The sequence below is a fragment of the Oncorhynchus tshawytscha genome, linkage group LG03 (genome assembly GCF_018296145.1).
Source record: "Oncorhynchus tshawytscha isolate Ot180627B linkage group LG03, Otsh_v2.0, whole genome shotgun sequence".
Lineage (NCBI taxonomy): Eukaryota > Metazoa > Chordata > Actinopteri > Salmoniformes > Salmonidae > Oncorhynchus > Oncorhynchus tshawytscha.
Genome location: NC_056431.1, coordinates 7,293,028 through 7,308,134, shown reverse-complemented (window position 1 = coordinate 7,308,134; position 15,107 = coordinate 7,293,028). Strand labels below are relative to the sequence as shown.

At 45.0% G+C, this 15,107-nt stretch overlaps 1 protein-coding gene across 3 annotated transcripts in view; it reads right to left on the bottom strand.

The window, feature by feature from the left end:
- LOC112244144 (glutamate receptor ionotropic, kainate 5-like) overlaps positions 1-15,107 on the bottom strand; it is a 121,586-nt gene continuing 106,479 nt past the window's right edge. For 2 of the 3 annotated variants that reach the window (XM_042308868.1, XM_042308873.1), the window contains 9 exons: positions 7,952-8,155; positions 6,939-7,052; positions 6,457-6,566; positions 5,881-6,054; positions 5,182-5,347; positions 4,068-4,293; positions 3,380-3,508; positions 3,015-3,181; positions 1-1,393 (listed from right to left, as the gene is read on the bottom strand). In XM_042308868.1, coding sequence (XP_042164802.1) covers positions 776-1,393; positions 3,015-3,181; positions 3,380-3,508; positions 4,068-4,293; positions 5,182-5,347; positions 5,881-6,054; positions 6,457-6,566; positions 6,939-7,052; positions 7,952-8,155 — 1,908 coding nt within the window. In that variant the 3' untranslated portion in view covers positions 1-775. The remainder of the gene's footprint in view (positions 1,394-3,014; positions 3,182-3,379; positions 3,509-4,067; positions 4,294-5,181; positions 5,348-5,880; positions 6,055-6,456; positions 6,567-6,938; positions 7,053-7,951; positions 8,156-15,107) is intronic. The other variant, XM_042308880.1, reaches the window with a different exon arrangement.

Genomic DNA, 15,107 nt, shown 5'->3' with positions numbered 1-15,107 from the left:
TCACATATATAGTCTTTATTTTTCTGTAACTTCCACTTAGAACAATGATAACCAAACGACAAAGACAACAACAAAAAAATCTGGAAAATCATATAATTCTCTGAGTCAGTTTTAAAGTCTTCTGTTGTTGTATGTTACATAGATTAAAGGTCCTCCAGGATCGATGTGGACTCCTCCTCCAGTGGTCACTGTCCAGAGAGGAAGAGCTGGACGCTCTAGATGAGTCTGTGGTACCATGGAAAGGGAAAGATAGAGAGAGAGAGAGCGGGGAGAACAGAGAGAGACCAACAGAGAAACCAGTTGGTCTGGCATCAAATTATATGAGTTACCTGACTACTTTATCCAGTGTAGCTCAGTCCTGATTGGTCCACTGGTAAGTCAAGATAAGAACCGAGCAGCCGTCTTCAAGTAAATCACAAAGCCAGAACACAGCAAAACATGGTTCTGTGAACCAGACTGGGCTAACATCAGACACAGCTGGGCAGCGTGCTGGAGAGCAAAGGAAGTCTCTCCTTCTTTCTCCTTCTGTATGGGTGTGTCTTTTGGTATCTGTGCAAATATATCCTTTCCATTGCTTCATCACACGTCTCACAACGTCTTTGAGCCCTCTAATTCTCTCTCTCTCTTTTTCCCTCCTTTTCTCCCTGTATAGTTCCCTCCTGGAGGCCAATGTACAGAGGGTCAGAGAATAGTGTCACTGAGCAGCTCAAAACATCAGTTAAGTCACCATTAACTTGCCCCCATATACCCTCCAGCCCCTCCTAGATCGTCAGTCTTAGTCCTGCTTCCCCAGAAGGTCTGTGTCGGTGCTGCTCTGTGGGGGTGGTATGGGTAGGCAGGGTGCAGGGGTGCTGTGGGGGAGCCGCCGGGGCTGGACCCCCTCCCCCTCGCTGTCTGTGTTGGAGGAGGAGGGGGGAGGGGGCAGGCGCGGCAGGGGTGCAGATGAGGGGGGGATCCTTGTGGACCCCATCCCTGACCTCAGGCTCTGGATTCTCCTGCACTCCTGGCAGATCCTGACGTGCGTGCAGCTGCGAGGGAGCGCCAAGGGGACCTGTGGCTGGGGCGGGTGAGGAGGGGTGGTGTTGGCCCCCAGAGGGTCCTCCAGGAGTCGCTGAGGCCCAGGGCCCATGTCTGAGGGACCTCCCCCAGCCCCTACACCCCCTCCTGGCCCCCCTACTCCCCCAGTCAGGGGTCCCGAGCCACTGTAGAGCTTGCCGTTGCTGAGGCGCATCTCCCGTACGAGGCGGAGTGGCCGCTGGGTCCCCAGGGCGATGCGGGTGGGGTGGCGGAGGGCCGCGGATTTGCCCAGGGGGCGGCGACGACGGGAACGGGAACTCTTCTTACAGGAGACGGCGTTTCGGAACTCTGTGAGCATCTCCTGACAGACAGACACCTGGGAGAACAGAGGAGAGGGACGACGGGAAGGGGAGAATAGGGAGAGATAGGGGGTCACAAAAGCAAAGTAGACAGACGGGGGGAAAAAGAGGGAAGGCAAAGGGAAAGAGAGAGGGGGAGAGTAGGAAGGTGGGGGAAGAAAGAGGGAAGGCAAAGGGAAAGAGATAGAGGGGGAGAGTAGGAAGGTGGGGGAAGAAAGAGGGAAGGCAAAGGGAAAGAGATAGAGGGGGAGAGTAGGAAGGTGGGGGAAGAAAGAGGGAAGGCAAAGGGAAAGAGATAGAGGGGGAGAGTAGGAAGGTGGGGGAAGAAAGAGGGAAGGCAAAGGGAAAGAGATAGAGGGGGAGAGTAGGAAGGTAGGGGGAAGAAAGAGGGAAGGCAAAGGGAAAGAGATAGAGGGGAGAGTAGGAAGGTGGGGGGAAGAAAGAGGGAAGGCAAAGGGAAAGAGATAGAGGGGGAGAGTAGGAAGGTGGGGGAAGAAAGAGGGAAGGCAAAGGGAAAGAGATAGAGGGGGAGAGTAGGAAGGTGGGGGAAGAAAGAGTGGAAGCAAAAAAGAGAAGGGAAACAGGGTGGAGGTGGAGAACAAGAGATGGTCGGAGGAGAGGAGAACCGAATGAGGGTTATAGAAAGGTAGAAATGGGGGGGAGGCAATGAAAGTGGTGATGAGGGGAGATGTAGAGATGGATAGAGGTTGGAGAATATCCAAAGAGCAGAGAGAGTTAATACAATCCATACAAATTACCAACTGAACAGAACAAATTGTGTTCATTATATATAATATATAATGGTACATAATGAACTATGAACAAACAGGCAGGCCCGCAAACTGAGGTGTATGTAGACAAACAACACACCCAAACAGACACACACACACACACCTCTAACATTCCAACAGCATCACACACTTGCAAAAAAGTTCCAACAAAATGCATCAAGGACATATAGACATTATGGAATATTCTAATCTACAAAATCATAACAATGATGAATAATACTCTTACACAAACAGAAACAGTATTCATTATCAGAAAACAGACACTGATTGACAGAATGACATTTGTGGCAGACACACAGAGAGGAGTGATCCAAGAATGGAAACGAAGAGTACCAGCATGTGAGGCATGTAAAAGAAGATAGATCATGACATTTAATGCCAGGGAAATCATTACACACTGCTTCTTATGCAAGCAAATATTGGCATCACAATATTGGCTTATCCATACCCTGTACTAAACATGAACACTTTCTGATCACAGTCAAAATACCCTCCCGCGATCACACACCAACGCTAGTACTATAGCATGCCAACACAAGTACGTTCACACAACATCACGACATGTGACTGGACCCTGACCTGCTTACAGGAGAAATCTGTCCTGCTTCATTTGAGGTTCAGTTGTAAAATAGCAACCCTCATCATCCATGCACAATACATAGCAAACCCAACAGTGAAACACACAGACTAGACACACTGATTAACATACACACACACAAATGGTGCAAGAAGCAGCCCGACAAACACATATTCAAACACACACAGTTCCAGAGGCGGCCCAACAAACACACACACTGCACGACAGAGGATGGGGAGTCAGGGTTGGTGTGTTGCCATGGGGACCTACTGGGGTGGGTCTGTGGTGTCGGCGAGGGCAGGAGTGAGGGCGTACCTCGTCTGTCTCTGAAGAGCAGCGCGTCGACCACACAAACTCCATGATGGCCACGAACACAGCGATGATGAGGCCACAGATCAACACCACGAAGATACCCCCAATGTTCTCCATGCCCAGACCTGTGGAGGAGAGACATGATGGTTAATGAACACACACATACAGTACCACCAATATACCCCTGATTTAACACAAGAACAGTTACACACACAATACCACAGACCCTGGTAATCTCCCATCTTACAGTACATTCAGAACACTCACAGACATTAGTTGAGATACAAAGCTGCAAGACACTGGAAACAGAGTAGTGTACTGACCCTTGGCTCTGTGGTCCTCCTCTTTAGGGCACTGTCCTCCCTCCCACCACCTCCTCTTCAGGATCTCCAGCCTGTTGTTCTCCTGCAGGTGCAGGATGGCCATAGTGATCTCCTCTCTGAACGGAGAGCCTGGGAGGAACAAAAGGAAAAAGGGATGAGGGGATTAAAGATGAAGAGGAATTAAAAGGCTTGTGGTCTCCTCCCCTTCTCATCCAGATGTTGTGGGTTGTACCACTCCCCCGTCTCTAATCCTCCCTCTATTTCACCACCATTTTCACACAATCTCTTCTCTCTTTCCCATCTCTCATTTTTCCCCATCTCTCCTCTCCCCATCTCTAGTCTCTCCTCTTTCCCATCTCTCCTCTTTTCCATCCCTCCCGATCCATCTCTCCCCCATAACTCCCTCCATCCCTCTCCCCATACCTCCCTCCATTCCTCCCCATCACCCCTCTCTCCTCCTATACCTCCCTCCCCCCCTTCTCTACCATACCTCCCTTCCTTCCTCCCTCTCTCCCCCCATACCTCCCTCTCCTCATCCCTCTCACCCCATACCACCTTCCATCCCTCTGACCACATACCTCCCTCCCCTCCATTCCTCTTTCCCCCATACCTCCCTCCCCCATCCTTTTCTCTCCCCATACCTCCACCCTCCATCCCTCTCTCCCCCATACCTCCATCCCTCTCTCACCCAGTGGCATGCCGATGCCGTAGCCCTTGGTGTCCAGCAGACCACCAATCTGGGTGAGATTACAGTTGAGTTTGCGGTAATACTCATTCATGGTGCTCTCCAGGAGGAAGGCATATTTAGAGTTGACCACGCGGGCAATGCCCTCCTCCGTGCTCTTCACAAACACACTGGGCTGCTTGGAGTGCATGTAGTTCCACATGCGCTGGTATGTCTGGTAGCGCGAATTCTGGAGGGAGAAAGGAAGGAGAGAGGGAGAAAGGAGGAAAGGGAGGAAGGTGGGGGGGTGGAGGAAAGAGATGGGGAGGTAGGAAAGGGAAAGGAGGGGAAGGGAAGGGAGGGGGGAGAAGGGATAGAGACAGAAGGGTAGGAAAATATATATATATATATATATATATACATTTCCTCATATTTACTCATAATTAAACAGATGCATTTTTCTTTATCCACATGCAGCTGAATCAAACGCCAGGGGGTAGTGTACATACAATATGTCATGCTAAGGAACAGCATAGACACAGAGTCAAGCTAACAGCAACCAGTTAGATACAGTATTGTATATGCAACAAAACAGGTGAGATGTGGGTTGGATGTGAAGGACTCTTCGGTAGTGTGTACAGTTAAGAGGTGGAGAGAGGGATGATACAGCATCAAGGGAGGTCTGGGTAAGCACAATGAACATACACACAATAGAGATACACAAACAAACACTCACACTCTAACCCCCCCACACACACACACACCTAAACATTTACTCACAAACACAAATGCACAATCAAGCACACAGTCCAAATACACTGACAAACACAGATGCCAACACAGATGCCAGCAGCTCTTACATAAGCAAACACTGACACTCAGCCACTTAACACTAACAGCCATAAAGAACACAACAGGAGCTCAGAGACATGCCAGCAAATAGGGAAACAACTACACTCTCACACACACACACTGTGCTCAACCACATACCCACCTCACCATACACACAAATACAAATATGAGCAATCTGAGACAGGTCGGCAAATACTAGAACAACAGCACACACACACACCTCCCTACCAGTCATTCTCCATTCAAAGCTCTACATACGCCACCCAGGGCCAGCGTCAAGCAGTACCATGAAGAAAGTCATGGTGCTCCCCCCATGGATAGTGCCATACTCGATGTTGGTCTGGTCGGCCAGGTCGTCAGGAGACTCGATGGGCACCTCCATCCTCTGGACGGTCAGGAAGGCTGCCAGGTTGGCCGTGTAGGAGGAGATGATGATCAGAGTAAACATCCACCTGGGAGAAGAGAGAGACAGAGTTAGAGAGAGTAAGAGAAGGAGAGGGGGGATAGAGAGAGGGAAAGAGAGGTAGGACTAGGGGGAAAGAATGGGAGAAGTGACACCGTCAGAGTGTCCTTTAACCATTTGTACATTGTTAAAACACTGTATATATATAATATGACATTTGTAATGTCTTTATTGTTTTGAAACTTCTGTATGTGTAATGCTTACTGTTAATTTTTTTTGTTTTTCACTTTATATATTCACTTTATATATTATCTACCTCACTTGCTTTGGCAATGTTAACACATGTTTCCCATGCCAATAAAGCCCTTGAATTGAATTGAATTGAATTGAGAGAGAGAGAGAAAGACAGAGAGAAATAATAAGAGAGAGACAGAGAGAGAAAGTCAGAGAAAATAGAGTTTGACAGAATCCCAGACAGGGAGAGAAATGAGAGAGGAGAGGGCGACAGAGAGACATTTACTCGGACTGAGACATACAGACTGACACATACTTACCCACCCATCTACACACACACAGACTTACCAGACCCCTGAGACGCAGCGTGTGGACAGGGCACGGGGCATGATCTCAGAGCCCTGCTGCATGAAGCCTCCTACAGGGAACCACAGGCTGTTCCCTAGGGTGTACTGGTTCTCCAGCATGTCCTTGTGCCCCTGCAGACATGGGTGGGGGTTGTACCACTCATAGGGACTTAACCTGGAAGTAGGAGAGGAGGAGAACACTCTTAGAAGAGTAGAGAGGTAGAACCCTTTTGGGTTTCAGGTAGAACCCTCATCTACATGAAACCCAAAAGGGTTCTACCTGGAACCAGAAAGGGTTCTTCAAAGGGTTCTTCTACGGCGACAGCCGAAGAACCCTTTTAGGTTCTAGATAGCACCTTTTTTCTAAGAGTGTAGAGGATAGAAAGGAGCATAAGGACCTCTGTACACAACATCTGTCTATCTCAACTAAGGCATTTTCATTCGGTGTGTATATAAGCTACAATAACTCATTATTACTCAATTGTGTCAACCAAAATGCATAAACAATCCCAGAGTTCCTCACTAGTTTCCTGTTCCTGTTGCCCTGGGTTACTGTGGTGCTCTTTCATGCTCTTACCTTGCAGCCAGGAAGAGCACACAGCTGACAGCCAGGTAGGCGAGCAGCATGAAGAGCCAAACAGCCGGAGAGAAGGGGTCCAGGAAGGAGAAATACCCCGGCTTCCTCCCCTAAAACAGAAACAAGAGAGAGAGATAGGACAGGGTGGAGTGGCCCTATTACATTACATTACATAGCTGTCATGTAGTTCCTCTTTCAACCACAGAGGAACAGTGTTCTTCCCTGCAACTGTACAGCACATCATCTCTGCAATTTTAAAGTGTTAATAATGCAACAAATGTAAGCCTCAGAGAGTTGAACTGTAAACGTGTGCGATATACAACCATGAACTCTATAAGACCTATCCATTCTAACTTTCAGAATCAGATATCCTCGATAGTCTCAAAGAAATGCATTGTCATGGCCCATAAAATAAACAGGATAGCACAAACAGCAGTGGGGGAAATCCAATACACCCAACTGCTCTGGTGTGTCTGCCTTACCAGGTGGACTCTGTACAAGATGCTGATTCCTAGCGTCATGAAGGGCTTGGAGAAGTCTATGACTTTCTCCCTCTCAGACGTGATGGTGAAGCCTGCTACTGCCAAGTCTGCTTTCTGTTGGGGGAGAAAGAGAGAAAGAAAGAAAGAAAGAAAGAATGAAAGAAAGAGAGAGAGAAGGTCAGAAATAGATGGCAACAAACCCCTGGATTGGAGATGCACCTATGAGCCAATGGCGTTCCCTCCACCCCATGGAGGGAGAAAAAAATGTTTTCAGAGAGACAATAGAACCAGAGATCCACTGCAGCAGAACTGTTCGCTGGCTGTTCCATTTATGGAACCTCCTGTCAGACAGTCAAATTAAAGCCTAATTGATGAACATGGGATTAGTCTGGTTTGATCAGTCAGCAGAGCAGAGAGGGCAGAGAGAGTGGGGAGCAGGGCAGCATCATGGCAAGAGACACATGGGGACCACACTGTGGTAATTGAAGTATGCTGTGATCTAATTAAGCACACATAGTCTTATTAGTGTGTGTGGGTGTGTGTGCTTAACTATTCAAGAATGGTAAAACAAAACAGTTTGACCAACTGGGGACATTTTGTTAATCCCCACATGGTCAAATGTTATTTCTAGGGGGTTTAGGGTTAAGGTTAGAATTAGTGTTAGAATTTCTGTAGGTTTAGGGTTAGGTTTTCGGGTACCGGTTAGCTTGAGGGAAATAAGATTTTGAATGGGACTGAATTGTTAGTCGTGACTGACTGAATTGTTAGTTGTGACTGACTGAATTGCAACTGACTAAATTGTTAGTCGTGGCTGACTGATTTGTTAGTCCTGTCTGTCTGTCTGTCTGTCTGTCTGTCTGTCTGTCTGTCTGTCTGTCTGTCTGTCTGTCTGTCTGTCTGTCTGTCTGTCTGTCTGTCTGTCTGTCTGTCTGTCTGTCTGTCTGCCTGCCTGTCTGTCTGCCTGTCTGTCTGTCTGTCTGTCTGTCTGCCTGTCTGCCTGTCTGCCTGCTCACCCTGTTGATGAGCTCTCCCACCATGCCGGTCCAGGACCCGTTGGGTTCAGGCGCTCCATACAGCCCATCATCCACCAGTTTAATCCTGAAGGAGCACTTCAAGATGTCTGCCAGCTCTCTTAACATGTCCACACAGAAGCCCTCATACTGGTCATTCCTCTGGTACTCCTGGTAGTTCCCCTTACGCATCACATATGGGCTCTCCTGCACAGAGAGGAAGGGGATAGGGAGGGGACAGAGGGATGCATGTCAACTCTGGCATTACTATGTGTAGGAGACTGATATGATTTACTAAAATGACCTTAGGATATACACTGAGTGAACAAAACATTTAGAATACTTTTCTAATATTAAGTTGCACCCCCTTTTGCCTTCAGAACTGCCTCTATTTGTCGGGGCTTAGACTCTACAAGGTGTTGAAAGCGTTCCACAGGGATTCTGGCAATGTTGACTCAATGCTCCCAGTTGTGTCAAGTTGACTGGATGTCCTTTGGGTGGTGGATCATTCTTGATAAACATGGGAAACTGTTGAACATGAAAAACCAGCAGCGTTGCAGTTCTTGACAAACTCATACTGGTTCGCCTGGCTCCTACCATCATACCCCGTTCAAAAGCACTTAAATCTTTTGTCTTGCCCATTCACCTCTGAACAGGATACATACACAATCCATGTCTCAAATGTCTCATGGCTTAAAAATCTATATTTGTCTCCTCCCCTTCATCTACACTGATTGAAGTGGATTCACCTGGTCAGTCTGTGTCATGGAAAGAGCATTCCTAATGTTTTGTACACTAGGTGTATATGGTGATGACCAGTCATAATAATCCTAATAAAGGTTTTGACCTCACCAGTATGGTGGTCATAATAAAGGTTTTGACCTCACCAGTATGGTGGTCATAATAAAGGTTTTGACCTCACCAGTACGGTGGTCATAATAAAGGTTTTGACCCCACCAGTATAGTGGCCAAAATAAAGGTTTTGACCTCACCAGTATAGTGGCCAAAATAAAGGTTTTGACCTCACCAGTATAGTGGCCATAATAAAGGTTTTGACCTCACCAGTATAGTGGTCATAAAGGTTTTGACCCCACCAGTATGGTGGTCATAATAAAGGTTTTGACCTCACCAGTATGGTGGTCATAATAAAGGTTTTGACCTCACCAGTATGGTGGTCATAATAAAGGTTTTGACCTCACCAGTATGGTGGTCATAATAAAGGTTTTGACCTCACCAGTATGGCTGTCATAATAAAGGTTTTGACCTCACCAGTATGGTGGTCATAATAAAGGTTTTGACCTCACCAGTATGGTGGTCATAATAAAGGTTTTGACCTCACCAGTATGGTGGTCATAATAAAGATTTTGACCTCACCAGTATAGTGGCCATAATAAAGGTTTTGACCTCACCAGTATGGTGGCCAAAATAAAGGTTTTGACCCCACCAGTATAGTGGCCAAAATAAAGGTTTTGACCTCACCAATATAGTGGCCATAATAAAGGTTTTGACCTCACCAGTATAGTGGTCATAAAGGTTTTGACCCCACCAGTATGGTGGTCATAAAGGTTTTTACTTCAACAGTATAGTGGTCATAATAAAGGTTTTGACCTCACCAGTATGGTGGTCATAATAAAGGTTTTGACCTCACCAGTACGGTGGTCATAATAAAGGTTTTGACCCCACCAGTATAGTGGCCAAAATAAAGGTTTTGACCTCACCAGTATAGTGGCCAAAATAAAGGTTTTGACCTCACCAGTATAGTGGCCAAAATAAAGGTTTTGACCTCACCAGTATAGTGGCCAAAATAAAGGTTTTGACCTCACCAGTATAGTGGCCATAATAAAGGTTTTGACCTCACCAGTATAGTGGTCATAAAGGTTTTGACCCCACCAGTATGGTGGTCATAATAAAGGTTTTGACCTCACCAGTATGGTGGTCATAATAAAGGTTTTGACCTCACCAGTATGGTGGTCATAATAAAGGTTTTGACCTCACCAGTATGGTGGTCATAATAAAGGTTTTGACCTCACCAGTATGGCTGTCATAATAAAGGTTTTGACCTCACCAGTATGGTGGTCATAATAAAGGTTTTGACCTCACCAGTATGGTGGTCATAATAAAGGTTTTGACCTCACCAGTATGGTGGTCATAATAAAGATTTTGACCTCACCAGTATAGTGGCCATAATAAAGGTTTTGACCTCACCAGTATGGTGGCCAAAATAAAGGTTTTGACCCCACCAGTATAGTGGCCAAAATAAAGGTTTTGATCTCACCAATATAGTGGCCATAATAAAGGTTTTGACCTCACCAGTATAGTGGTCATAAAGGTTTTGACCCCACCAGTATGGTGGTCATAAAGGTTTTTACTTCAACAGTATAGTGGTCATAATAAAGGTTTTGACCTCACCAGTATGGTGGTCATAAAGGTTTTGACCTCACCTGTATGGTGGTCATAAAGGTTTTGACCTCACCAGTATGGTGGTCATAAAGGTTTTGACCCCACCAGTATGGTGGTCATAAAGGTTTTGACCCCACCAGTATGGTGGTCATAAAGGTTTTGACCTCACCAGTATGGTGGTCATAATAAAGGTTTTGACCTCACCAGTATAGTGGTCATAATAAAGGTTTTGACCCCACCAGTATAGTGGTCATAATAAAGGTTTTGACCTCACCAGTATGGTGGTCATAAAGGTTTTGACCTCACCAGTATAGTGGTCATAATAAAGGTTTTGACCTCACCAGTATGGTGGTCATAAAGGTTTTGACCTCACCAGTATGGTGGTCATAATAAAGGTTTTGACCTCACCAGTATGGAGGTCATAATAAAGGTTTTGACCTCACCAGTATAGTGGCCATAATAAAGGTTTTGACCTCACCAGTATGGTGGCCAAAATAAAGGTTTTGACCTCACCAGTATAGTGGCCATAAGAAAGGTTTTGACCTCACCAGTATGGTGGCCAAAATAAAGGTTTTGACCCCACCAGTATAGTGGCAAAAATATAGGCTTTGACCCCACCAGTATAGTGGCCAAAATAAAGGTTTTGACCTCACCAGTATAGTGGCCATAATAAAGGTTTTGACCTCACCAGTATAGTGGTCATAAAGGTTTTGAGTCCACCAGTATGGTGGTCATAATAAAGGTTTTGACCTCACCAGTATGGTGGTCATAATAAAGGTTTTGACCTCACCAGTATGGTGGTCATAATAAAGGTTTTGACCTCACCAGTATGGTGGTCATAATAAAGGTTTTGACCTCACCAGTATGGTGGTCATAATAAAGATTTTGACCTCACCAGTATGGTGGCCATAATAAAGGTTTTGACCTCACCAGTATGGCTGTCATAATAAAGGTTTTGACCTCACCAGTATGGTGGTCATAATAAAGGTTTTGACCTCACCAGTATGGTGGTCATAATAAAGGTTTTGACCTCACCAGTATAGTGGCCATAAAGGTTTTGACCTCACCAGTATCGTGGCCATAATAAAGGTTTTGACCTCACCAGTATAGTGGCCATAAAGGTTTTGACCTCACCAGTATAGTGGTCATAATAAAGGTTTTGACCTCACCAGTATAGTGGCCATAAAGGTTTTGACCTCACCAGTATAGTGGCCATAATAAAGGTTTTGACCTCACCAGTATAGTGGCCATAAAGGTTTTGACCTCACCAGTATAGTGGCCATAAAGGTTTTGACCTCACCAGTATAGTGGTCATAATAAAGGTTTTGACCTCACCAGTATGGTGGCCATAATAAAGGTTTTGACCTCACCAGTATGGTGGCCAAAATAAAGGTTTTGACCCCACCAGTATAGTGGCCATAATAAAGGTTTTGACCTTACCAGTATGGAGGTCATCAAAAGGTTTTACCTCACCAGTATAGTGGCCATAATAAAGGTTTTGACCTCACCAGTATGGTGGCCAAAATAAAGGTTTTGACCTCACCAGTATAGTGGCCATAATAAAGGTTTTGACCTCACCAGTATCGTTGCCAAAATAAAGGTTTTGACCTCACCAGTATAGTGGCCATAACAAAGGTTTGGACCTCACCAGTATAGTGGCCATAATAAAGGTTTTGACCTCACCAGTATGGTGGCCAAAATAAACGTTTTGACCCCACCAGTATAGTGGCCAAAATAAAGGTTTTGACCTCACCAGTATAGTGGCCATAATAAAGGTTTTGACCTCACCAGTATAGTGGTCATAAAGGTTTTGACCCCACCAGTATGGTGGTCATAATAAAGGTTTTGACCTCACCAGTATGGTGGTCATAATAAAGGTTTTGACCTCACCAGTATGGTGGTCATAATAAAGGTTTTGACCTCACCAGTATGGTGGTCATAATAAAGGTTTTGACCTCACCAGTATGGCTGTCATAATAAAGGTTTTGACCTCACCAGTATGGTGGTCATAATAAAGGTTTTGACCTCACCAGTATGGTGGTCATAATAAAGGTTTTGACCTCACCAGTATGGTGGTCATAATAAAGATTTTGACCTCACCAGTATAGTGGCCATAATAAAGGTTTTGACCTCACCAGTATAGTGGTCCTAATAAAGGTTTTGACCTCACCAGTATAGTGGTCATAATAAAGGTTTTGACCTCACCAGTATAGTGATCATAAAGGTTTTGACCCCACCAGTATAGTGGTCATAATAAAGGTTTTGACCCCACCAGTATAGTGGCCATAAAGGTTTTGACCTCACCAGTATAGTGGCCATAATAAAGGTTTTGACCTCACCAGTATAGTGGCCATAAAGGTTTTGACCTCACCAGTATAGTGGTCATAATAAAGGTTTTGACCTCACCAGTATAGTGGCCATAAAGGTTTTGACCTCACCAGTATAGTGGTCATAATAAAGGTTTTGACCTCACCAGTATGGTGGCCAAAATAAAGGTTTTGACCCCACCAGTATAGTGGCCAAAATAAAGGTTTTGACCTCACCAATATAGTGGCCATAATAAAGGTTTTGACCTCACCAGTATAGTGGCCATAATAAAGGTTTTGACCTCACCAGTATAGTGGTCATAAAGGTTTTGACCCCACCAGTATGGTGGTCATAAAGGTTTTTACTTCAACAGTATAGTGGTCATAATAAAGGTTTTGACCTCACCAGTATGGTGGTCATAAAGGTTTTGACCTCACCTGTATGGTGGTCATAAAGGTTTTGACCTCACCAGTATGGTGGTCATAAAGGTTTTGACCCCACCAGTATGGTGGTCATAAAGGTTTTGACCCCACCAGTATGGTGGTCATAAAGGTTTTGACCTCACCAGTATGGTGGTCATAATAAAGGTTTTGACCTCACCAGTATAGTGGTCATAATAAAGGTTTTGACCCCACCAGTATAGTGGTCATAATAAAGGTTTTGACCTCACCAGTATGGTGGTCATAAAGGTTTTGACCTCACCAGTATAGTGGTCATAATAAAGGTTTTGACCTCACCAGTATGGTGGTCATAAAGGTTTTGACCTCACCAGTATGGTGGTCATAATAAAGGTTTTGACCTCACCAGTATGGAGGTCATAATAAAGGTTTTGACCTCACCAGTATAGTGGCCATAATAAAGGTTTTGACCTCACCAGTATGGTGGCCAAAATAAAGGTTTTGACCTCACCAGTATAGTGGCCATAAGAAAGGTTTTGACCTCACCAGTATGGTGGCCAAAATAAAGGTTTTGACCCCACCAGTATAGTGGCAAAAATATAGGCTTTGACCCCACCAGTATAGTGGCCAAAATAAAGGTTTTGACCTCACCAGTATAGTGGCCATAATAAAGGTTTTGACCTCACCAGTATAGTGGTCATAAAGGTTTTGAGTCCACCAGTATGGTGGTCATAATAAAGGTTTTGACCTCACCAGTATGGTGGTCATAATAAAGGTTTTGACCTCACCAGTATGGTGGTCATAATAAAGGTTTTGACCTCACCAGTATCGTGGCCATAATAAAGGTTTTGACCTCACCAGTATAGTGGCCATAAAGGTTTTGACCTCACCAGTATAGTGGTCATAATAAAGGTTTTGACCTCACCAGTATAGTGGCCATAAAGGTTTTGACCTCACCAGTATAGTGGCCATAATAAAGGTTTTGACCTCACCAGTATAGTGGCCATAAAGGTTTTGACCTCACCAGTATAGTGGCCATAAAGGTTTTGACCTCACCAGTATAGTGGTCATAATAAAGGTTTTGACCTCACCAGTATGGTGGCCATAATAAAGGTTTTGACCTCACCAGTATGGTGGCCAAAATAAAGGTTTTGACCCCACCAGTATAGTGGCCATAATAAAGGTTTTGACCTTACCAGTATGGAGGTCATCAAAAGGTTTTACCTCACCAGTATAGTGGCCATAATAAAGGTTTTGACCTCACCAGTATGGTGGCCAAAATAAAGGTTTTGACCTCACCAGTATAGTGGCCATAATAAAGGTTTTGACCTCACCAGTATAGTGGTCATAAAGGTTTTGACCCCACCAGTATGGTGGTCATAATAAAGGTTTTGACCTCACCAGTATGGTGGTCATAATAAAGGTTTTGACCTCACCAGTATGGTGGTCATAATAAAGGTTTTGACCTCACCAGTATAGTGGCCATAAAGGTTTTGACCTCACCAGTATCGTGGCCATAATAAAGGTTTTGACCTCACCAGTATAGTGGCCATAAAGGTTTTGACCTCACCAGTATAGTGGTCATAATAAAGGTTTTGACCTCACCAGTATAGTGGCCATAAAGGTTTTGACCTCACCAGTATAGTGGCCATAATAAAGGTTTTGACCTCACCAGTATAGTGGCCATAAAGGTTTTGACCTCACCAGTATAGTGGCCATAAAGGTTTTGACCTCACCAGTATAGTGGTCATAATAAAGGTTTTGACCTCACCAGTATGGTGGCCATAATAAAGGTTTTGACCTCACCAGTATGGTGGCCAAAATAAAGGTTTTGACCCCACCAGTATAGTGGCCATAATAAAGGTTTTGACCTTACCAGTATGGAGGTCATCAAAAGGTTTTACCTCACCAGTATAGTGGCCATAATAAAGGTTTTGACCTCACCAGTATGGTGGCCAAAATAAAGGTTTTGACCTCACCAGTATAGTGGCCATAATAAAGGTTTTGACCTCACCAGTATGGTTGCCAAAATAAAGGTTTTGACCTCACCAGTA